We start from the raw sequence: 25,555 nt of genomic DNA, 5'->3' as shown, positions 1-25,555 counted from the left end.
TACAAAAATATAGATTTTGATACTATATATCAAATTCATAAAAATATAAACTTTTTTTTTGAAAGATCACATATATAAAAATGAACCAAAAATATATCTTGCAATGCCCCATCCAAAAACAAATAAACATACAAAAAATGTTTTATTAAATATAAAATGTTTCAGTGCTATGGCCCAACTAAGTGCTTCCTTGGAACATAGGGTGCAAAATGAACCTAGAAAATATCTTATAATTCAACTAAATCAAAGTGTGTTCACTCAAATATGTTATCCAACAGCACAAGTGTTAAAACATACAACAAATAGATACAAAATCATTTTTTTCTTTTTATAAATGTTCTGTTTGAGATTGGTTTCCTGTCAAAACATACCAATTGACTGTTGACTGTTTTGTCTAAAAAAAATTGGTCATTCATGCATTTTCAAAGGTTCATGACCAGCACACACAACAAAATCCAGAGTTGTAACCGAGTCAATCACAAGTGATCAGTAGTCATCAAAAGTCACATCAGTCGGGTCCCAGATAACAGGGCATGAACGATAAGAAATAAGATTTGAAAGTTTGCATGATGAAGTATTAAAGCAATAAGAACAAGTTTGCAGTTGCAACAATCACAAAGGAATATCCTTTAGCAGTTTATTTGTGGAGCGCTGTGGTCCAATGGTGTTCGACTCATGTGCCATGGTACATGGGTTCGAACCCTGACAGGTAATATGACGCTTGTGTTCTCAGGCAAGACACTTAACTACAATTGTCTCTCTCCACCCAGGAGTATAAATGGGTACCTGTGAAGGTAGAGACCATATTGCGCTGATCTCGTGCTGCTGCAGAAAACTGGTCAAAAGGCATGATGGAGAAGGACGAAGCACTTTGAGACCTTCAATTATGTGAAGTGCTGTGTAAGCACAACATCATTATTAATATTATTTGGACATTTTGTCTACAGAAATGATACTGGTCCAGTCTTGAATTTTGACCACCTTGTAACGACTTGTGGTTGACTTGTGAAGACTCAATTACAACTCCAATCCAATCTGCAAGGCCGCTGCTTAAAAAAAAACAAGCCAAATTCTTCCAGTGAGCTTTTTCTATTACAAGCTAGTCGTATATTAGAACAGGGTTCCCAGCCCTTTACGAAAACAAAATTCCCTGAATTTTCCCTGATATTTCCCTGAAGAATATGTACCGTCCGTTTAAACTCACCAAAATATGCCAACAAATACACATTGGACTCTTTTGAAAATCAAATTCTGACATTTTTCAGAACAGTTCAAAGAATTTCTTTGATGATGTTGAAGTCAAGACAGAAATGACATGTCGTTACAGTTACCGGTAGGAGTAATAATATACAATAAAGAATTTCAAGGCTTGTTTGTTTTTCCGCAGCAGGCCATGAATTTGAAGGGAAAAAAAATGAGGTAAATAAGAGAGAAATGACATCATAAACCCTGAGCATTTTACCTGTCTCAACCTCTGGAAAAAGCAATTGTAAAAAACAAAGAAACAGTTAAGAAAGGCAACCGTCATGGCAATAGTAACAAACACATGGCAAGACATATGGTGATGTGATTAGAAAACGAGGTATGAACTTGATAGTTATAAATACATTCACACACTTGATGCTATTATATAAATATACAAGCTATAAAAATATAGATATATTCTCTATCTTTGATTTTTATTGGACAGTGATAATGTATACAAAAAATTGCATTGCATAAAAAAAAAAAACCTTTAGATTGTTTGCAAGTTTCACTAATACCAATGCTGTGCAAAACAAGATGACCACACAAAACACCAGAAGTAGCATAACTTCCGTGCATGCAAAATGGGGAACTTTTCTGCATTCCGACAAATTACAATTCATCTGTTCTATGAGTCGTAGAATTTTAAGGGACACTTTTTCATGTCTTCCCAATTTCTGCTTTATACTGCATTCGTAATTTAAAAATGTGATCCACACTTTCAGCAGGTGCTAATAAATACACTTGTGAGATATTCAGTAATAAACGAGTACTGTATGAAGAAATGGAAAACCTTTGTTACAGCAAAAGCAAGCATAGTTAATCTGAACATACACCAGCTACAGCATGGCAGGAGAAACATACATTCACCAACTAGTGCAGTAAGCGTGCACAGAATTCCAAGATGTGACTTTTCAATGCCCGTCTTAAAATATGCATACTGGATGAGAAGGCAGAACCAAAGAATCACACCCAATCACTTCCACAAAAAAATTCCAGAAATTTCTGCAATTTTTCAAGCCTAATCTCCAGGACTTTACCAAGGTAAAATAGGCCCAGGTTTTTATTATTTTTTTAAAGTGAAAAATAACCGTGAATGTTTTCAACCACACACATTCACTTCTACAAAAGTGGTGGAATTTTGTTCGATTTTTCAAGCCTGTTCTCCAGGCCTATACCAAATAGGCCATTAAAAAAATGAAATTGGCAAAAAAAACACCAATTTTTAAATGCCGGAAAACAATAACCCTGAATGTTTACAACCCACTAGCCAACAAGAAATTTTGAATGACAAGAGTGGATGAAGAATGAAATGACAGAACAAAACTTTAAAATCACATCTTGGATTTCTGTTTTCTGTCTAAGAAATTTCACCTCTAGGTCCAAAGTGGCCCCTCCACCACGATCGAACACGTACCTTGAATCGCTTGCCCCACATCCGTTTGGGCGACTTTGCCTTGCCTTTGCCCTTGGTCTCGGGGCTGATGCCGTCCTCTTGCATCGCCTCCTCATCTTTGGGGGCTTCTTCCGTCTCGCTGGAGGAGCTGAGATCGTCCAGGTCTAAAGATGCCGTCAGGGCCGGATCCACGGTCAGCTTACGGACTGTTTTGTAAGGGTAAGAATTCATGTCGTCAAGTTGGTGTAGCGGTACTTTTTCTTTGTCCGACCCAGGTTCGATTCATACCCAGGCTTAAATGTTGCATTTGTTTTTTAGTTCCTTGTCTCATTCTGTGGTGTACCTTAGGGTTTCCCTCCCATCTCTAAAAAGGAGCATACTTACTCAAGGTTTCTTCTAAATTTTGCAAATATCAAGCAACAGTCGAGTCTCGTTAATACAAACTTGTTCGGACCTAGCCAAATTGTTTGTTATATCAGAATTTTGTATTAAGAGGAACATCAGTCCCATTCATTGTGTACATAAATGCACAGCCGGGACTAAGGCTTTATGTTTGTTATAACCAGAATTTTGTATTAACAGAGTTTGTTCTAACGAGATTCGACTGTATTCAACTCTTTAAGAAAAACAAGATTTGAATCCGTCAGGGCCGGCTCCACGGTCAGCTTACAGACTTTTTAACGGGGTAAGAATTCATATTATCATCTTTGAATAGTGGTTCTTTCTCTTTTGCCTTTCAATCTGTGTTACCCCGGTTCTATTATTCCCACCTAGGCTAAAATGTTGATTCTGTTTTCTTTAGTTCCTTGTCTGATTCTGTGGGTAATATGGTTCCCTCCCACCTCTATAAATCAGCATACTTTCTCTAGGTTTCTTCTTAAATTTGCAACAACAAACAATCCACTCTTTAAGAAAAACACAGTTTGAATTGATGGCATAGGTTTGAAAATATAAGTTAATGAATCTTACTTAATCTGGGAAGCTGAGTTGTGGTTGATTTGATCTTGGAAAGGTCTTCCAGTAGACCTGATGCTGGTGCAGCCGTTGCTCCCAGAATATCCAATTCACCCTCGGCTGATAACTCATCTCGCGAGGCTACCGATGCCTCCGTCGAGTCAATGACTCGATAAGCTGCAGAGCGATCCTCCAGTTCACTGAGGGAAGACATTGACTTGGATTTGTTGGACTTCTTCTTTTTGCTCTTCCCTTTACTTTTCTTCTTCCCCGTAGACCGGCGCTCTGCTTTTGGCGAATGAGATTTGCGCAAGGCATCCCGTCTGCGCATGTCCCCTCGCAGCCTGCTTAGACGCGACTTCCGCTCCTCAGATTTGGACTCTGACTGCGGGATGCCGTCGGTGAACTGCGACGGTGAGTGGTCGCTGAGCGGCGACATCTCGCCTGGCGAGACAGTGAGGTATTCCGAGGTGGGCGGGTTTTCCGTCTCCGGAGTGAAGAACTGGTCGCTGCTGCTGCTTGTCTTACTGACCTGAGGAATCTGAACTGTAGGGTATCCATTTGCTTCCCAGGCTGGCTGCACAGCAACAGCTACGGGACTGATGACGTCGGGGGTGCTAGATCCCGAACTAGACCAACCCCGGTTCTTCTTTGCCTTGTCGCGGAGCATGTTCTTTGCAGCCTCTCTATCCTCCGGGGTGATCCCACCTGTTTGACCATTATCTTGGGACGGCACTTTAGGTAGCTGCCGTTTGGACAATTTCTGTGGAGAGCCCCCTCCCTTCTTCCTAACCACCTTGTCGCGGGCTGTGCTGCCCGAGTAAGTTCTTTCCCGTTTCTCGGAAAGTGTGTCCATTTTTATTGATGTTGGTCGTATCGCGGCTTCAGGGACAACATAGTCTGTTGGGGAATCAGGCCGGTCTGGTAAGAGCTTCTTTTTGTTACGGTAGACTACACCATTACTGGTATTTGCATTCTGGTCTGGTGAGAGCGCTTCCTTTTCCTCCACCTTGGAAACGTTTCTAATGACATCCAGTGCTGGTATCTCTTTGAAAGAGTCTGAAAATGACCTGGACATGACCAGTCTAGGTCCACTATCCCTCTTGTTATACATGGGACGGTACTTTGGCTTTTCCTTTGAAGCAGGTTGTGCACTACTGGCAGCAGTTCCGTTTTCCCGTATCTTGGTGGACGGCACGACGTCTGGAGTAGACGTCAGGGTGGGTTTCAATGCTTCCTCCATTTGCACTGGAGGCACAGTTTCCGACTCAATCTTCCCATTCTTAATGGAAGCCTCAGCCTCAGCCTCAGCCACTAGATCCATGTTGACTCCAATATCGGAGATCTCAAGTTCCTTCGCTGGAGACAGCTGAGGCACAGCTTCATTTTGCTGGTAACCAGACATGACTGAAAGATCTAAATCAACTTCATCCACAGACACTTCCGTCTTTTGAGAGTTTACTTCTCCCGATTCCACTGTCATATCTAGCTCAATATCCTCCATGTCTGCACTCACAGCATCATGGAAGACCTCAGCGGACTCCGCAGTAAGATCCAGGCCGCTGCCATCAGCCACTGAAGCCTTGGGTGTGCAGACCTCTGCCGCCTGCACAGTCAAATCGAGCTCCATGGTCTCCTCCTTTGCATCCGGTCCAGGAGAATCCACAAAGTCTACAGGGTTAGAATCCGCCTGACGTAAACTATCCATACTTATGATAGAGATTGACGAGAAGGAACCACTGGGAGTGGAAATTGTAAAACTAGAGTCAGAAAATCCAGAAGCTGTCCGTGGCCGCGTGTCTTCCTCGGCAAATGTGTCACTTTGCTTGTCAGTATTTCTATATTTATGTGCATTTCCATAAGTCCTGTCTGGCAAGGTGCTTGGTGTTTTACTCTGAAACACAGGACTCTTGATGATTTCACCATCTTCGTCAAAAGTTGCTTTGTTAGTTTCCTTTGATGTATTCTGAGATGGCTGATCAATTCCCATCTCGAAGACTTCATCCGACGACAAGTCCTCATCATCAGATACTTCCGAACTAACTTCATCCTCCTCCTCGCCACTTAGCAACCAATCGCCTTTCATTTCAGTTCCTTCGTCCCAATCCATCTCTGTTCCTTGCATCGATGCCGCCTTCTCATCGTCCGTCAGCCCTACAAGTCCCTCGGGGTTGGTTTTTACAACAGCTGGTGTGTTGGACTCCTCCTCATAATCCGCGTACTGCTGCGACAAGGCATCCAGGTTCATCTTGAGCTTGCTGGCGCTCTTCTGCAGCATGGGGGGCCTTGGCGCTTCCGGTGTCTTTGCCACTGGATCCTGTTCCTCCTGCAACCTCCTGGCTTCCTCCTCATCCTTGGCTCGTCTTTCTTCCTCCTCCTTCCTCTGCCTCTCTTCTTCCCTCATCCTCTCCTCCTCAGCTAGCCTGGCTTCCTCAGCCTTCCGCCGCTCTTCTTCTTCCCGCTGTTGCTCGGCCAAGATCTCCTCCGGCGGACGCCAGGGTTTCATGGCCGGGGCCTTCATGTCGTCCAACCACTTCTGTTTGAGACTGACCACAGTTGAGACGTGGTTGTAGCGCGGCTCCTCCTTCTGAGCGACGTTCTGTTCACTCTCATCTTCATCGTCATCATCATCTTCGTCGCTGTATTCGTCACTTTCCTCATCACTATCATCCTCCTCATCATAGGAATCAAAATCCGAGCCTGAATATTCAAGAAAAAAATGACAGAAAAACATTACACAACAGTGTATACAAAGAGGTTTAATAATTCTGACTGTCACTCCTGTGATTACAAGGTTGGTCATCAGAACTTTTTAAATAATTCTTTCTTACTATACTCATCAGTATCACCATCATCATCATCGTCATCATCATCATCGTCTTCGTCATCGTCATCGTCAGTATCATCATCTTCTCCTTCCAAGGTCTTGATAGAGCCAGACCTCTCCTCGCGCAGTTCTGAATCACTCTCTGAGGACCTGCAAATAAGAAAACAGAAAAGGCAAATATGCCACACACAAAAAAGCACAAGAAGTTACAACATAATTCTACCGTCATCGGCACCACGAACTGACACTCGTGCCCAAGTGGGGTGTCAGTTCGTGAAAACCACATAATCCACGTGAAACCCAAAATAACCCGGTTCTGTATTAAAATACGCGTGTGCAGCGCACTCATGCCCAACTGTTCAAGCATGTATGAGTGCCACAAATGAACAGCCCCTTATCTGGTGAAAATTTAGGTGGTGCCAGGCTTTACAGGGTGAGTCAGAATGATCTGGACCCAAGTTCACCATTTGTTTTGTGGCAAATAGATTATATTTAAAAAAAAACTGTGTTTCATATGAATGGTTATTACCTTGTTGTTGTTTTTTAAATTAGTGGCTGTGGTGAGGAGTTATGCCATTTTCATTGAAGTGGCTCATTTTCCAGTCTGCACACGGAATTGGTTCTGCCTTCTTTTTTTTTTAATGTGTCAATAACTTCAAGTGAGTCAGTCACGATGACTAGGTTTTTACTTGTTAATACACTGCTTCAACTTCAAGTGAGTCAGTCACCATGACTAGGTTTTTACTTGTTAATACACTGCTTCGCATCATTGCACAATTTCAATCAATTTGTTGAACCACGGAGCAGTGGTCAGAGTCTTTTTTTAGCGTGTGTTCTTTGCTAGTGCTTTTCTTCAAAAAGGTACAATGGATATATATACATGAAACTTTCACCAAATATGTCCAAAATACCAGCCAATCAGTCTAAAAAAAATGCCAGGAAGTACTTACTCATCCTCCTCTCCAGAGGTTACCAATGAGGTACCCAGGTTGTACTTGGCTATTTCTTCTTCCGTGACTTCGACATCACCGGCCGCTATACACGCCCTCATGTTTTCAAGCTCTGATAAAAAAAATGGGACAGGAAAAAATTGATAGGCTGAAATAAACGGATGGCGTCAGTTTAGATTAGGCACAACTGTGCAGGAGACTGATGGAACATCGTTCACACTTTGATTTTCATGGGGTATTATAAAGGATAATTTGCATTTATCCCAAAAGTAAACTACCATCACTATCAAAAAGCTTACTTGGAATAAAAATTGTACTAGTACATGAACAAAACACCCGGTGAATTATTCCGTCTGGTTTGCTGTCATCAACCAAATATTCAAATAGCTTTTTGCCGGTTTGAATATTCAAAGATCACACAACTGTGATGTTATTTTAATATATCGTAAAGTTGCAGCACTTTATTGTCAGATGCCACGCTTTTTTAATACACCATCAAGTCAATTACTTTTAAGATATGTCAATGTACACATGATAATCTTGATACTACGACAGGCGCACGTGAATGTTGATCAGCTGCCCATAACATCGACGGCCACACGCAAATTTTACCAGACGCGCTTTGCATGCAAGTTTTGACTGGCGCGGCACACAGCTGGCGCGTGTAAAACTTGATCAGCAAGTTTCAAATATTTGAATATTCAGTCTAATGCAGTTTCGAATATTCCTATACTTAATTATTCCAAAATGAACAGCCCTACTGTCATTTCAAAGAAATCAAGAAATGCAGGTGATTTCCCACAATCAGTCAATTGACTGATTTTTATTTTTTTTTTAATAAAGAGTGCTATAGACTAAATCATGTTTTGTGATTAAAAGGTTTTGCACGGTTTTTCAGGTTTCACAACATGTGTAATATCTACCGAGCTAAAACTTTAGAACATTCTTATTTGGATTTTGAGCAATGCTATTATTGGAAACGGACTCAATGCATGAAAAAGAAAAAGATCCTATATGCCTTTAGAGAGAGGACATCTCACCTATGCGCTCCGGGGTGGCGCGGTATCGCTTCAGGCTTGGCTCTGAGAGCAGGTTGACGTCTTTGGGGGTAGGAACGCTGGCTGGAATCTCACTGTCCTCAGGAATGGTTGTGATAACAGGTGAATTGGGTAACGAAGGCTGGAACATCGATAAGAAAATTGATCAAATACCGAAGGGCGATTACAAATCACTGGACAATTTATTTTGGGATTGGATTTTTTGTTAGGTGTATCCAAGGTTTGGGTCGTATTTTTTAGACGAACAATCGTTGCTGGTCTGAACAATCTTTTTGCGATAAGGCAAAAAAAAAAAAAAAAATCGGTCTCTGGTCAGACCAAAGTTCCGGAATTGACGCGGCCACGCGGCTTTTTTTTTCTTCAAGCTTGGATTGTACAGACAAGGTGGGTACTATTTTGCTTTTTTGGTGTCCTCATGTACATTGGTGTCCTCCATAATTTGCCTTGGTGCTCTCGATCATTTGCCTTGGTGCAATTCCCATTCCTTGGTGCTCTTTGGTAAAAAAAATTGAGGTGTGGAAATAGAGGGCGCTGTTGGAGCTACCGCGGAACATTTTGGAAAAAAAAAGATCGACGCGCATGATTAAAATCGACGCGCGCGCTGACCAGAGACCGACTTATTTTTTTTTTTGGCCTAATCATTGACAGATTATTTCGAACATCAGCTCAACTTTCATCCCTACACAGAGCGGCGATATAGTTAGGATATGACAAATCCCTGCAAGTCCATCGCAAGTCCTCCAGTCCCAATTCAAATTGCAAGCTATTCACATGAGCTTTGACAAAGGCATTCCTTTGTTATTGTTCATCCACTGTTACTCGTGACCGGACTTGTGATTTATTTGTGATGGACTGGTGATGAACTCGATTATATCCCCGATACAGAGTACATATGGATGTGCTAACCCACATTTCACTTTCATACACCCCCCCCCCCCCCAAAGTAGAATTTAAATAAACTGAAATATATGAATAAAACCTACATGATCCACCTCATCCAGTGGTCGTTTTCTGTTTCCCCTGGGTACTTCCTTGCCAAGAGTGGCAAGGTAATGGATTCGGCAGAAGAACTTGCCTGTTGAGAGAAACCAAATCATTACGTAACAATCACTGATTGACCTGACAAGAATGGGGTACACATGTACATGTACAAGGTTGTTGAAATATGTATGCACTTATCAAAATAACTATAGACAGCATACAGTTTCAGTGGCATCCCTAATTTGGAACAAAATGACGGCCACTAAGCTCGCTACTGAGTGAACAGAATCCCACAATAAAGTTAAACATTGATTCAAACAAATGGAATAAACTGTTTTACCTATCAAAATGAGATTCAGCAGATCTTGCCTGATGTTGGAAGAAGCAAGACCAGGTCACCAACCAACAAAAAATTGCCACAGTATGTGCATAGAAACTACATGTAAGTGGCACTCTGCTACTCTGACTTTATTAAACGTCTGTCACGATGAGCCAATCTGGCACATCAGGCCGGTGTTTATCGCAAGTTTCTTTGGCACGAAAGGACTGAGAATATTTCTAAACCCCCCCCTGAAAGGCCAGGATGCTAGTCCATCCCAGCTTACTCCCCAGCTTATGCCGGTACCCCTTTATACCCCTGGGTGGAGAGTGGCAAGTTGAGGTAAAGTGGTTTGCCCTAGGACACAACATATATGACCAGCAGCTGGATTCAAACCCCTGACCCTCTGATCATGAGGCACGATCCCTAACCACTAGTACTGCTTAATTTATATTTGCTAAAAATGCTTTATTTGTTTCGTTCTTTGCAGTTCGACATGAAGTGGGCCCGGGTCAGAAAAGGCCTAACACCCACCCTTGGATTTGCCGTCCGTTTCTCTTGAGAACACGTAGTTGCCAACGTGGAGCGTCGTCTCGCAGTGCTGACAGCGGAAACAGTCTCGGTGGAAGAACAGGCCCTCTGCACTCAATCTCTCCATGACGTACACACGCTTGTCACAGAAGAAGCATACATCGCTGTTCCCAGTCTTGCTTGGCTCAAAGGGTTTTGATTTCTGATGAGAAATGTTAAAGTGGACCCCACATTTATAGAATGACCTAATTTCAAGGTAAGATGTTGAGAATCAAGATAGAGCCGCCTTTGACCTTCAGATAGGCTCTGTTACAGGCTCTGCTCTTGAACTGTATACAGTGCTGGCAGCCAACTCGGATTATCATGTGTGAAAATCAAGTCTCTGGTATGCAGGCTCTTACTAATCAAACTTGGATCCCCCAATTTCTGGGATCTCTCAAAAAATTATTTAAATATGTCTCAAATTTTCTCAGGAAACTGTACTATCATGCAACCACGTGGGAATTTTTTTTTCACATCCCGGTCTTTTCCTCTAACTCCTCCATAACTACCAGGTTTATTTTCCATGACTTTTCTGTAATTTGTACCAACTGTTTTCCAATGCTTTGGTTTCAGCTCAGCAGATATAACACGTTTTGAGCAAACAGTGAAAGACCATGCACAACCTTTTGATCACGATACAAGATTTCGTCGATAGCACTTTTACAGTCCTTCTGATTTGAAAATCACAGGCGTGTGGAAAAAGGCACACCTGGATTTTTCTATCTGTGTGTTTTTTTCTAGGTGTGTGGTTTTCTAGGTGTGTGATCTGTGGTCCTGGGAAATTCAGGCGTGCAATTATTCACACTACTCGGGAAGCGTTTAGGTGTGCGATGGTGTGGGGGTGTGATCGCATGCCTCAAATCAAGAGGACTGCTTTTAAGTATTTCCAAAAATCAGTCCACTGACTGATCGTCAGAAATCACCTACATTTCTGGATTTCTCCTAAATGACAGCAAGCGTGATAGAATAATTTCACGAGGTGTTCAGTACCAGTACCATCTTTAATCCGAGTAAGTTTTTGATTAATAATTTGATTATTTTGGGGGGATAAATGCAAATCATCCTATATGCCTTTAAGCTTACTGTTAGAAATTTTTCTGCAAATCAAGACTTACAGGTCTGTTGATGGGCCTGTTATCATCAGTCACAGTCAGGCCGGCGAGCGTGCGGAACTGGGCCGTGAGTTGCTCAGCCAATCCGCTGACGCGATTGGTTCCCGCGGGGAACTCCGACGCGTCAATGGCCTTGCTTGCCTGCCTGGCGTTGGTCTGTTCAAGGATTCGCTCCTTCATGCGGGCCTCCACGTTTGCGGCGCGGATTTTCTGTAAAGCCTCCTCCTGCGAGACAAGCAAGTCATTAGGGACCATTAGAAAGGGTACGCATACGTGATACATAAACGGCTCAGGAAAAGTAAGTAGTAAAAAAAGTAAGTCTTTCACGAGCCAATGTGGCCCATAAGGCCGGCGTTTATCTCCGGTTTCAGTAGCATGAAACGACTGAAAATATTTCCACACCCCCTGGATGGGGTGCTAGTCCATTGCAGGTTACTCCCCAGCTAATGCTGGTACCCCTTTATTCTCCCGGGTGGAGAGAGGCAAGTGGGGGTGAAGTGGCTTGCCAAAGGACACAAAATATGAACAGCAGCTGGATTCGAACCCCTGACCCTCTGATCATGAGTCACGAACCCTAACCACTAGACCACACTCCCCTCGGCTCGGGAAAAGCTGCTTTTATTGTGTCATATTCACTAGTCTTATTTTACCGGTGTTTCTTTGATCTTGGGTCTCTTGGCGTTGACAGGGCTCAGCCCTTCCTCGTTCTCCTTGTTGCCATGGTGAGACTTCTTGTGCCGAAGCTTGTTTGAGATTCTGGAGAGAAACGAGGACTTGGCGACCGGCGACTTGGCGTGGGCGGGCACCTCCTCAATTTTGGCCAGGCTGGCTGTGGGCAGACAAGCAAATCAGCAACAAAAGAAATGAAAGGGGGAATTCCTACCTTCTCACAGCTAAGGGGCATATTTTGACCCCATCAGATCTCAGTTTTGCAACAAGTCTCTGTCGTGATTATATTCCCAAACCTCACAAAAAAGTGAACTGCAACGCTAAAAAATGTAAACCATTTTAAACGACGTTTAAAACACTGTGAACTGTAGCGAACAAAAGGTGAGCCACGATGTTACTAAAGCAAAAAACAGTGTTTGAGAACAGATCTAAGACGGCAAGTTGTTCCTTTTTAGAACACCGACGCGTCTCCCCAATATGGCTTCAAAATAAGTTCTTTCTGCGGTTCGGCACTATCCAGTCAGTATATAGAGATCAGTGGTCCGTATCACTACAAACTTGCTTTACCAAAGTCTCCCTTCTTACGTTTCAAAGGAGGAGGTAGTTCGTCCCTGAAGAGGTCGTAGAATCGCGAGATGTAGGCCACCATGGTCAGCTTGTCCGGGGCATCCATCGCCGCAATCTCCTTGCCGGTCATCGTGGGACTGATTCCAAACTCTCGCTCGGACAAATCGAAGGCCAGCTGGTTGTTCTGTACCACGTCTTCCTCACGAAGGGAATGGAAATCTCTGTGTGGAGTCAAAGGTATCAAGCAAATGAGAACATTTGAAAATGAATTACAAAAGGAATTAGTTATTTTCCAAAGTCAGTTACCGTTTTATCTTTATGAAAAGAGTCCAAATTCTTACAAGTGAATACAAGTGCGATACAAGTGAATTATTACGTAACAGTTTAGTCTCCCTCACGAAGGGAATGAAAATCAATGAGAAAATTTCTAAATGAATTTCAAAAGGAATTAGTTTTTCCAAAAGTCAGTTCATGAAAAGAAAAACCTTTTACCAGGATTATCTGGAGGTAGGATTTGAAACAAGTGATTTTTTTAATTAGCGAATCTAAAAATTAATGTGGCCTGACGTTGCGAACTTAGCAAGTTCTTCTTCAGAGGCTAAAACAGAAATGACAGAGGTACAAACATTAACAAGGGGGTGCACACAAACATGCAGGGATGAAAGAAGAAACACAAAAAGAGGATTAGGTGGGAAAGGTGTGGAAAGATGCAGGGGAGGGTAGATGGATGAGAGAACAAAAAAACAAAGGGAGATGGCAAACCACAAGGGGTCTGTTATGAACAGGGGAGGGACCAGAAAGGGGAAGGATCAAAGGTCACAGGGAGTGGGAACGGACAAAAGAGTGTGGGAGTGAAGGGGGATTATGCCGGGGGGGGGGGGGGGGGGGAACAGTATGGAGGTGGAAAAGGATGAAAGACGGTGGAAGATGGGTAAACACAAACAATGAAGACCAGGTGGATTATCTGTAACAGAAGACAATGGAGGAAGAAAAAGATTAATCATTTCCAAGTTGGATGTTGAGACCATGTGGTTGAATAGTTCGAAGACGATTCATCCACACTTTCTCTCTGCTGAGGCGAACTGAGTCCTTGCGATGGCCAAGAAATTCAATGCCCTGCAAAATCATATCAGAAATGGAGTGGTTAGGCAGGTTGAAGTGATGACCAACAGGGGTGTCTAGTTTCTTGGTGTTAACCGTTGACCGGTGGGCATAGAAACGCTTCTTGAGCGTATTCTTAGTCTCACCTACATACTGCACTCCACAGACCCTGCAAGAAATGAGATATATGACATTAGGGGTGTTACAAGTGATGTTACCAATGGTTCTGTGGGTAGTGACAGAAGAGTGGCCAGAAAAGGAGTCAGACTCCTGGATGTGAATCTGGCAGACAACACATCTGGAACTGCACTTGAAAGTACCATGCTGGGTGGGAGGGGATGCATCTAAGGATGGGACTTCAGCTCGAACAATCAAGTCCCGTAGATTTCGAGGACGCCTGTAAGCCAATGTGGGGCCGTTGGGGATGGCGCGGGCAAGGCGATCTGAAGTATGGAGGATATGATGATTGTCATTAGTGATTTTGCGAAGGGGAGGGAGATTGGGGTGAAACGTGGTAACCAAGGGAATCATGGGTTTGGCCATGGCATCAGGGGCCTTTCCCGTGAGAGCTAGATTTCTGGGGATAGCTTTAGCTCTGGCAATGGCACGATGAACTTGGCGAGAGCTGTGACCCCTGGCCACCAAGTTGTTCCTCAGTAACTGTGTATGGCGGGAGAAATCGGAATCATTAGAACAAATTCTTCTGAGTCTGAGTGCCTGGCTAAACGCTATGCCAGTTTTGCAGTGCCTGGGGTGACAGCTGGAGGAGTGGAGGTACTGGTGGGTGTCTGTGGGTTTGGAATACAGGTCAGTGGTTAGTGAGTTGCCTTGCTTGCGGACGGTGACATCCAGAAAGTGGGTTTGGTGAGCCGAGAACTCCGATGTGAATTTGATGGTTCTGTGGAAGGAATTGATGTGGTTAGTGAAGGTCAAGAGACTGTCCTCATCGCTGGTCCAGATGAAAAAAACATCATCAATATATCTCCACCAGATCCAAGGGCGACATGGGGCCGAGGCAAGAATGCGTTCTTCGAGGTCACCCATGAAGAGGCAAGCCATGGATGGGGCCATGCGAGTGCCCATTGCAGTGCCGTGTACCTGTAGATAGTGTTCACCAAGGAAGGAAAAATTGTTCTTCGTTAGTATAAGTCTCATGAGGGTGCCAACATCACTGATGGGAGGAGTCGTGTGTCCTGCCTTGGCCAGAGCCAAGGAGCAAGCACGAACACCCTCCTCATGTGGGATGTTGGTGTACAGAGATGAGACGTCGAAAGTCCCAATGATGGCTGTGCTGGGAATCTGGTCCTTGATTCCTTCAAGCTTGCGTAGGAAGTCTGGGGTGTCGTGAATGTATGACGAAATCTGTGGGACAAGGGGTTTGAGAAAACTGTCAATGAACAGGGAGATGCGTTCCGTGGGTGAGCCATTACCGGAGATGATGGGTCTACCGGGATTACTTTTTTCATTTTTTAATTAGCAACGTTTTTAAATTTTTCAATTCATAATTTGTTTTGGTAGCATTTCAGACAGCAGGGTCTCTGTCAAATCAGCCCTTGAAAGCGTTTTGCGGAACAAGCAAATACTCTCCAAATCCACTTGGTCAAATACATAAAGTGATTGAAAGGACAGTTTTGTTACACCACATAGCAAATTATGCACATGCTTTATACCCACTAGACATCATTTCTAGATGTGGCAAATGCCTCAATTTGTGGCACGGTAAACAAATAAATCATTTTTAAACATAGTGTGCACATTACAAGATAGACAATTCCTCTCACCAGAGGGCGCTGTTCACATCACCAATGACCAGATAACTTACATGAGGTGTGGCCGGTATCGGTGGATGATTGCACACAGGGCCAAGCCGTTACGCCACGACGTTGTCATGTTCTCTATGCGAACGTTCTTGTAGGTGTCGGTCACGCGCTGGCACCACATCAAGAGCTTACTACCCCTCACTATGGACCCTACAGCAAGCAATGAACAAGCAAGAAATAGTGAACACTCATCAATTGGGGGGGGTGTGGCCCAGTAAACTCATAAAAACCCCGTAACTCATGATCAGAAGGTCAAGGGTTCAAATCCACCTGATGGCCATATATGTATATTGTGTCTTTGGACAAGGTACTCCATCCCCAATTGCCTCTCTCCACCCAGGAGTATAAATGGGTGCCGGCATTAGCTGGGGAGAATTAAACCTGCGATGGACTAGCATCCCATCCAGGGGAATAGAATATTCTCAGTCATTTCATGCCAAGGAAACCGGAGATAAATACCGGCCTAATGGGCCGATATTGGCTCGTGACAGACTTTACTACTTTTTACTACTCTCATCAATTAGTATTAAGGGCTAGAGAAGGGCCAGTGAATACTTTTCGTTATGACCTCTGATGCGGGGTCAAGGTACATCAAATACACAAACAATGGCACAAAAAGACACTGGCGCAATGCCACACAAAAATGGACATGGCTGAAGAGTGGAGCATTTATGAAATCTTCAGAACGACAATCAACACAACCTCCAACAGCCCTGCCTCTCAAAAGGCATTCAGCCTCAATTCTGCAAAAGCCTCCTCTCCTTCAAACACTACTGCAATAAGGGCCGGTCAAGGGAAACTAGATGATCACGCGGTACTTTGATGTCATACGATCAGAACCTTTACAATTTCAGATGCACGAAGGATAGCCCCTGTCCCGACGCATTTAGTGTGGTCTCCAGTCAACTGTCTTTACAGTTCTACCCACTTAAAAGGTATTAATTTGCATAGTAATCTTGTAAACAGGCATGAAACACCTTACCTGATCGATTGAGAGTTTGCTTCTCCGTCTGGACAATCTTCTCCCATTTCTTCTTGAGATCCTCGTTGTCTGTGTCGTACAGATGCAGCACCTCGTGCGGCGCGGCGGCTTTTAGGTTGACGTGCGGGTAGCGCGTGGTGGGCGAGAGGGTGTACTGCTCAAAGATCTTGCTCAGGTTCTCCGGGGTCGTCTGGGGCAGAAGACGATAGATGCTCTCCCGCTCGGCGATCACCTCAGGAGGAGACAACTGGTTGGAGGACCAGTTGCGTACCATCCAGGCAGCATCCAAGGCGCCAAGGAAACCACGAGCGCAACCTGAACCTGTCGGCCAAAAGGGCTGGACAGAGATGCATGGGAACATCAGCATATTAGACATCAGGATAGTGCACAAGAACAAAAAGGGATTTTCCATAATAATCGAGCACACTAGATGGCTGAACTTTGCATTCAGTGGTAAAATGCCAAACATTATTGATACTGAGGCACTCTTAAAGGGAATATACAACATTTGCAAACATCGAAAAATAAAATTACCAAGTTTTTACAAAATACCTCACTAGGATGTTGGTAAATGACAGTCTATCCTGTAAAATCCTGACAGACATCCTGTAAAATTATGGCACCTGGTGTGAAGTCATTTTCAAGAAAATGGTATTTTTGTATAAATTTCCAACGGTGGTCGGCCGAGATTGGCTAGATTGTGGGCTCCCCCCCCCCCCCCCCCCGGCACTGAATGCATGGTAATTCGTGAAAATGCCCTGATCATTATGCTGTCATGTCAGGAATCAAAGTTTGCTGAGGTACATGTAGACTTGATTGGTTTCTATTACTTTTTGATGTGCCTGTGGGATGCCAGCCTGAACGGGAGTCTAATCATTCAAACTCATGTTCAACTACTGTGATCTCTGCATTCCAATATCCCAGACTAGTAATTTTTACCTCATCTTAGACTGCATCCTCCAAATTTTTTTTATTTTTTTTTCATACAACAGAAATGTATCATTCTCATTTGAAAACTGAAATGAAATGTATGGAAAAATTCCTACCTCGAGTAAACTGTCGCCAACGAGTGCCATGAGCAGCTGATGGCCGTTGCGCTCCATGATGCGGGACGCGTGCTCCGCTTGAAAGATCGAGGTGAAGTCGAACATGGCCACGTCGGGCTGTCCGTAGTGGTTCAAGGCGTAGTCCAGCCTGGGCAGTAGCTGTTCGGTGGAGAAGTTGGCTGCCTCCCGAGCGTATTCCTGCAACTTCTCGTGGCTGTAGTTGTCGCGGGCGAGCAGGCGGGCAGTGTCGGGGCGATCCTACAGGGTGAGAAGAGTGGGCACTATAGTTAAGGATCCGTGGGGCAGTGACAGCCAAATATTGGTATCCCAACCCTGCGCCATGTCATGTACTGTTCCAGTGTACACATGTTCTCAAGGGCTTTTACCTATTAAACTAGGCATTAAACAAACGAAAAAGCCTACCAAACAGTAGAAAGTCGGTTCTTTTCTGCATGTAATTCTCAAAAAAAAGAATTGAATTCTTGCGGGAGAACATTTACAGGAGTACTAGTATGAGTTTGAGTACTTTGTCATGAGAACGAGAACAAATATGGGTAATTTTTTTCTCGCGAGTAGAAGTACAAGTAGGAGTACATTTTCGTGAGTACGAGTACCAAAACAATTTACTTGAGTATCAGTTCAAGTACGAGAACTATGCTCAACGCTGCTGTGGCTGTGATTGGACTAACCTCCAGGATGACGCCCTTCTCTATTAGGCTCTTCTTCTTAGCCGTCATGACAAAGTAATGGGTGTCGTCCTTGTAGTACACGATGTTCTCCAGGTCGATTCTCGTCTCGGCCTTCAGATCCTGGAAGAACTTCTGGTTGAAGATGAAGGCCACGCCGCTGATCTCTTCCACCCGGGCCTCTTCCGTGGTGTGACGGTTGATGAAGTTGGCCGTGATGGCGATGGCTAGCTTGCCTCGGAACTCCTTGCGTTTGAAGCCTGTTTTATTTTGAGTTAGGAGGAACAAGGCAAGTGTTTTAGGAACTATGACCCCAGGCACTTGGAATCAACCTAAATTTATAAATTACCAGAGCCCAATTTCATGGCTCTGTCTTACGTTAGCGAAAAATTCCTGCTTACGGTAGCAGAGAAATACACGCTTACAGTAAGCGTATTTCACGGGTTAGCGAGGAATTTTGGCTTATGCCCATGCGTACATGTACATCCCATAACTAAGGATTCTGTGCTTATTGGGTAAACACAGAATTTTTTTCTGCTAGTGCTGTTAGCACAGAATGGTGATCGTAAGCACGGAATTCGGGCGATTCGCAATGCAGTGCGCCACCAAGAGTTTTGCCACGGAGAGTTCATTTTCCCAGTGCATTGTGGGAGATGGTCGACAAATTCGCAGCGCGGGACATTTGAAATTGTTAGCTTTTCTGGTCAGTAGTTTCGTAAGTGTATGATTCGAGTATCTGTTTGCCCTTTTCTTTTCTTTTTATCAATATGGTGGGGTTTTTTTTGTGAGGCGGCAGAATGCTATATGCCCCAATCTATAACAAATTAGCTCAAGACGTCTAGCTGACACTCATTCAAATGGGCCGTGTTTTGTAGACCGTAAACTTGAAAAATGAACTCTCCATGGCAAACTCTAGGTGGCGCACTGAGTTGTGAATTGCCCGAAATCTGTGGTTAGCAGAGCCATTGCATTGGGCCCAGTACACAGGATTTGAAGCTGCTGATATACTCTCAAGTTTATGCAATCTCTCTGATCCAATCTGAATTGCCAACATGAAAACGTTTTCTTGCCTTGTAATGTGTTCCTCTTCCCATCCGCACCAATGATGACGTCAAACTCAAACTCCGAGACGGGGTGGTCCATGGGAGTCAGCTTGGCCCTCCAACCCACGCCTTGGGAGGCAAAAGACGACAACATTAGTATCAGCATAACCACAAAACATTGAAGGTTTAAAGCCCAGTGCCAATGAATTACACAGACTTGCAATGCCCAATAGCCTCTGTGCATAGCTAAATGTATGCCCTCTGCAGTAATAATAATAATAATGGATACTTACCGTATATCTACACTTTTAACTAAGATCAAAGCGCTTTACATTATTATTACCCCTGATTATTGGGCCAATGAAACAGTCCAAAGACAATCTCAAGTCCCTGGGGAGTATACAGTCCGATGCTGCCATTTCAGTGCAAAGCAGCTAAAATCAATTGCAACAACCATCTCTGCCTTCACAGGTACCCAATTTACTCCTGGGTGGGGAGAAGCAATGAGTGACAAAGTGCCTTGCCCAAGGGCACATGCACCACAACCCCAGGCTGGACTCGAACCCACAACCTGCAGAATTACCCGCGGGCTATGAGTTCAATGCTCCAGACCATGAGGTCATAACTCTCAGCCAGTAAAATAAAAAATGTACAGCTGTGCTGAACATCTACTAATATTCAAATATGTGATCGTCAACTGAATATCTGAATATAACAATTTTTTCTTTCTATATTCGAAAAATTTGAGAGGTCTTGATGAGAAGATGATCAAACAGTTTAAGATGTGTGGTTTTATTGTCTATCAAATGCCACACTTTTTTTGAAAGCCACTATCGCGCATGATTTCAGAGATTCCATGAGATTATTAGCACAAATTCTTCTGTAAAAAAAGGTCAAATATCACCTACTACTCCCTGTTTAATAAGCTCTTTGCCCATAACTATTCATAGGATGAAATTTGCGTCGGGGTGACGTAAATTCAATTATTGGTCTTTCTCTTCAACCGACATATTTTGAGCTCTTTGTCATTTTCAACAAGCGCTGGTGCAGGCAAATCCCAATCAGCGGCCACTGTAGGCTGGTGCATGTTTAACTTGATCAGTGCATTTGGAAATTGAATATTCAAATATTCAATGAAGTCCAAGTTGGAATAATCGAATACTAAAATTACTCGAAAATGTACAGCTCTAGGAACGTTCCACTATCAAGGCATTTCACACTCATCAAGTTGCGGGGGAATTCTTCTTACTTTCTTGGTCTTGATCTTCAGGAGGTTCCTGCAGTGCCTCAAAGGTCACGTTGGTGTGAACTTCGACCCCAAGGAGCAACGTGACCTTTAGAAGAATCAGCTGTAACTGCCTGATGCCTGCATAAACACATCAAAGGAGGTGTAATTTAGGGGTATTTAAAATTATACCGACTGATTTAGGCTGATGTAAAAAAAAAAAAAAAATCTGTAGAGATTGCAACCTGCTTCAACAAAATGATAAATGTTGATGAGTTAAAATGATTACTTTTCCAAAACACGATATAGCCATTTGAAAAAAAGTGCAAAATTTGAATGGTAATGAACAGTTAAAGAATACATAACAGTTTAACAACTGTGCTTTGTTGTATTCTTAAACTGTGTTTAAATATCTAACATCCATCGAAACTGACTTTGGGCCGTCAGGAGACAGCAGGATTCTAAAAGGGAACAAAATGGCGTACATGTTTATATCACGTTTTGAAAATTTATATATTCTTCACATGTAGAGTTAACTTGCAATTGTCAATACAAAAACTCATTTCTTTCTCCATCAAATCCCACAAATCCTTTTTTTTTTTACAATATTGCGACAATTTTGTTATGGAAGACAATCACAAATATATGTAGCTACCGTATGATGCAGGAATTTTCACACCCCCAAATAATTTTAATTTCAAGAATTCATTGATGGAAGATCACTTTCAAATTCTTAACCTTCAAATTCTTCACTTTCAAATTCTTCAACCAAATTTCAACAACAAAAAATTCTAAATCACTCGAAAATATCTTCCAATACAATCCATAGGCCATGTGCAATTCTTCAGGAATGCCGCTTTATTATTCTTCTCCAATAATCCTTCTTGAAAGTCTATGCCATGATGAAAAAAATGTCTACATCATGAAGGAATTAATACAAGGCTATTCTGAGAAACCAACCCACATGATAGGTAACGTAATACAATTCTTAAAAATAGGAGCATTCATGGTCTCCTGTGGTGCCAATCAGTCAGGGGGAATATGGATTACGTGACTAACATGTGATGCATCCAAGACCATTGCAGGTGAACATACATGTATCGGTACATGTATTTGTGTTCACTATCCTATGACAATATGTTGCCTGACATGTACATGATGTACATGTACCATGTATATGTCTGTATGCACATCCCCTTGCTCTCTCCATGCAGAATGCACACTCCTTCAAGGAGTAGTAAATATTTGAAGAACCAGAAGACAGGACTTCCTGACTTCAGTCAAATCATAATGCTGTTTACAAGTCTGCATTGTAAAACAGGCACATCTGGAAACACCTGGTTTGTTGGAGATACATGTTCCTTACACTTTCCAGGACGTCTCTGTTCATTGAAATCAGATTTTCCAAAAGCAAAATTATAGAATTTCTGAAATTAAAACCACCATTTCTGAAATGAAATGTATACATCACATACATACCGGTATGTACATGTACAAGAGGCAGAAAAAAATTCATAGTGAAATTTCCATATGAAATTTTTATCACTGTATGGGTACGTGTACATGTACACCTGTGACTGAAATTGTTTTTTAATTGATTTCTGAAAATCGGGAAAGCTGCACATGAACATACAATTGTACCGGGTAATATCATTTTTGAGGTGTTGCTCTGATTTTTGTTGAGATTCCATTTGATTCAGACATATTTTGCGTCCCATGTATGCTACATTTACGTCATTAGAACAAGGATTATGTACAATGTACATACCGGTACTGGTATGCTCATGGTAAACACGTTTTTTTATGTGCTCTGTACCATTTATTACTTCGCATGTACACAACGCATGTGTACACAGCGTAGCTGGTGCCATTCTAAGCACCTGCCTGAGTGTGACTTTCACAGCAAAATAAATAGTTGTCGCCTGGTGTCACAGGACTTTCTCATTTAAGCTCTAGGTCGTTATAAATGAGTCATAAACATTGCAAGTTACTGATGAACACACATGTCATGACATTTGACAAAAGCAAAAAATACATGGCGTTTTTTCAAAGGTCAAGTTCTGTATACATGTACATGTAATATCACATTTTTGTAATATTGCATCAGTTTATGCCATCATGTACATATTTCTGAGTCATTCAATATATGTATACATACACACATTGTACATGTACATTGTAGGATTTCAGGATAGGAGTCTTTTTCAATGAAATTTCTCTCCATATTTAAAGGGAATACATGTACATCATTTGCTTTTGCTGTAATTTTCAGAAATGGATGGAATTGGGGGGGTTGGAAATATATAGAAAATATAGTTACACTGACTTTTTTGAGGTTTTGGGTTCAAAAATGCTATAAAAACCAAGAAAAACAATCATTTTCCTGTAGTCTGGTTCCCTGACTCCATTTAAGACGAAACAGAGCAGTTTACATATATTGGGGAATTGTAAGGTCAGGGAACCAGTCTAGCTGGCTTGTACCCGTTCATAGGTGTGTAATCGATTGCAAACTAGTGCGATGGTCAACTGGGGCCAGTATTTGAAGAAAAAAAACAGCTTTTTCCAACGCTGATCGGCCGATCAGCGTTGGAAATTGATACAAAAATACCACTTTTCTTGAAAATGACAGTATACCAGGTGCCATGATTTTACAGGATGCTTTACACTGTCATTCACTAACAGTCCAGCAAGGTATTTCAAAATGATTTGATAGTTTTATTTTTTGATGTTTGCAAATGTTGTATTTTCCCTTTAATCCAAAGGCTGGTTTTGGGGGGAAAAAATCACTAGGTTTGTTGTTAGCAAAGAGCCACAGACTTGTACTTTTAATATTTACATGTATCACATTTACTTTGACTGCAAAGGGGCCATTTGATCTATTTTTAACTCCTGAACAGAAAACAGGTCGGTCAGCACAAACACAAAGAGCGGGTGGTCACAATCGACCCCCAAAAAGCCCCACACTTCCTAAGCCCAACATAAAAACTGTCACACCACAATTCTGATGGTGGTTAAAACCCTTTTGTCCAAAACCCTTCTGTAGTCATCCCTGACCACAATTGCAAGCCTACTGGGCATGTACTAGTTAGCCCTCTATAATCACAGCTCAAACAACATGAATGGGGAAGAGAAAGGGGAGTGGCTGGGTAGGTTAGATCATTGTTTGAGAACTAGGGACTCAGATACTGTACATGTATGATCCTAATACCACCAGAGCAGTTCTTCAGAGTAGTGACAAACAATCACAGATTACATGACAAAGTAAAATCACAATAGAAGCAAGTCAACAATGTGACAGACAGGCACAAATGGGTGTTATATTTATGTGGTTCCACAGTAGGAGCTTGAACTAGAATTGTTATCTTCTTTTTTGGGCTGGATCCAAGGGGCCAGCCTATTGCCCACTGGCTGTATCACTGACTGACTGAGTCACTGACTCATAGTGGCGGCGCCAGACTTTAAAATTTGGGGAGGGGGACCAATTGGGGGGGGCAAGGAAACAATTTTGGGGGACAGTCAAAATAAAATCTTAAGCCTGTGTACACGCGCGTGCCCATTGTCAATGGGCGGGAAATAAGCCACAAGAGCAACTTGGAAGTGTAGTCGTTTTTACATGTATGAATGAGAAATGTATCAAACCGCAGAATGGTGTATAACAAATGTACAAAGACGTTTGCTGCACACTATCTAGTTCTGTATAAATGCATGTGTGACCTGTTCTGTCTACCAAGGTATTGATGTTTATGAATGCTTTCATTGGCCCAAAATGTGTCCACATTTTATGAATCTTCACAGTGCAGAAAATAAACATAATTAATGTATTTGTTGATAAAGTGTTGAGAGATAACTGGGGAGGGGGAACTGGGAAGGGCTGACTCACTACCTGAATGACTCTGTCACTATGTATACGTATATGTACCATCTTAAACTGAGACTTTGGGGTCCCGTTTGACTAGAAAAGCCAAGTCTTGTTCAAGAAAACACACTATACATACGTGTGCATTGTTTTTATTATTTATGGGGAGTAGGCTCATTTCAAAATGTCTTTATATTTTTTTATTACTAAACAAACATCAACATTGCTCTTTTACATAATTTGCGTGTAGGAATTGGTATGTACTGCTGCAATTGTTTGTTCAGGGTCTGTGGGTTCAATACAGCAACTAGAAAACAAATCGTGTGCATCTGACAAAGCCTTAACAAAATCCAGAGTTTAAAAAGTAAAAGAACAGAATCAAGAACATCGGGATTCAAATAAGGAACCTTTTGTCTCAGAGCACTCTAAGCACTTATTCTCAAATTCATGGAATGAACAACGACACTGGCTATTAAGAAAACTTACTGATATGATCAATGGCGCCGGCGCAGAACTTGCCAAAGAACTTCTTGGCGCCGAGATTCTTGAGGTCGGTGATGAGAAACGGCCAGAGATGGAGGACGTTGTTCCGTGAGAAGCTGTCCCTCTTCTCGATGACGATGCACTTGGCTCCCAGCATGGCGCACTCGATGGCCGTGCGCAGGCCGCAAGGTCCAGCACCGATGACTAGAACCTAGGAGCAAATACAAGCAAGTTAGTGTCTTTAAAAAAAACTGTACATGTTGCTAAACCACAAACTATCTCTCTCCAAAGCATGTTTTTGCTGGGATTCTTCCTGAATCTGTTAACATCCATCACTTTTAGACTCACCAACTTGCTCCAGCTTCAGGCCCACCACCACTGTGTTGCTTCCCTTTCAGTCTTTAACCGTTACTACTTTGGTCACTGTTCACAAAAACTGACATCCTTCATGCCCAAATCTCACACTCATGCTCATTCTATGAGATCTGCCACCAATGCTCACCCTTTCAGTCTCAGTACCTAGGTCTCATACTGTATCCAACTCATCATGTTTCATTGTCCGCACATCCAAACAAGTGAGTTCAGTATTCTAAAATAGTCTGTTGCACAGCAAGATTCAACGATTTTTTTTGTTGGAATAACCACGGCAGATAAATGTTTTT

At 42.6% G+C, this 25,555-nt stretch overlaps 1 protein-coding gene across 1 annotated transcript in view; it reads right to left on the bottom strand.

Moving 5' to 3' along the window:
- Positions 1-25,555, bottom strand: part of LOC119746454 (F-actin-monooxygenase MICAL3-like) — a 65,991-nt gene that overhangs the window by 18,586 nt on the left and 21,850 nt on the right. Inside the window, exons 4-21 of the mRNA XM_038223416.1 lie at positions 24,897-25,104; positions 20,579-20,695; positions 19,357-19,458; positions 18,290-18,546; positions 17,601-17,858; positions 16,555-16,891; positions 15,575-15,722; positions 12,670-12,872; positions 12,066-12,244; positions 11,419-11,640; positions 10,265-10,463; positions 9,414-9,505; positions 8,413-8,551; positions 7,373-7,484; positions 6,427-6,572; positions 3,611-6,295; positions 2,663-2,847; positions 1,463-1,474 (exon numbers count right to left, since the gene is read on the bottom strand). Coding sequence (XP_038079344.1) covers positions 1,463-1,474; positions 2,663-2,847; positions 3,611-6,295; positions 6,427-6,572; positions 7,373-7,484; positions 8,413-8,551; positions 9,414-9,505; positions 10,265-10,463; positions 11,419-11,640; positions 12,066-12,244; positions 12,670-12,872; positions 15,575-15,722; positions 16,555-16,891; positions 17,601-17,858; positions 18,290-18,546; positions 19,357-19,458; positions 20,579-20,695; positions 24,897-25,104 — 5,601 coding nt within the window. The remainder of the gene's footprint in view (positions 1-1,462; positions 1,475-2,662; positions 2,848-3,610; positions 6,296-6,426; positions 6,573-7,372; positions 7,485-8,412; positions 8,552-9,413; positions 9,506-10,264; positions 10,464-11,418; positions 11,641-12,065; positions 12,245-12,669; positions 12,873-15,574; positions 15,723-16,554; positions 16,892-17,600; positions 17,859-18,289; positions 18,547-19,356; positions 19,459-20,578; positions 20,696-24,896; positions 25,105-25,555) is intronic.

Source organism: Patiria miniata, unplaced genomic scaffold (assembly GCF_015706575.1).
Source record: "Patiria miniata isolate m_02_andy unplaced genomic scaffold, ASM1570657v1 HiC_scaffold_12, whole genome shotgun sequence".
In the NCBI taxonomy this organism is placed as follows: domain Eukaryota; kingdom Metazoa; phylum Echinodermata; class Asteroidea; order Valvatida; family Asterinidae; genus Patiria; species Patiria miniata.
This window is presented reverse-complemented; position numbering and strand designations above follow the sequence as displayed.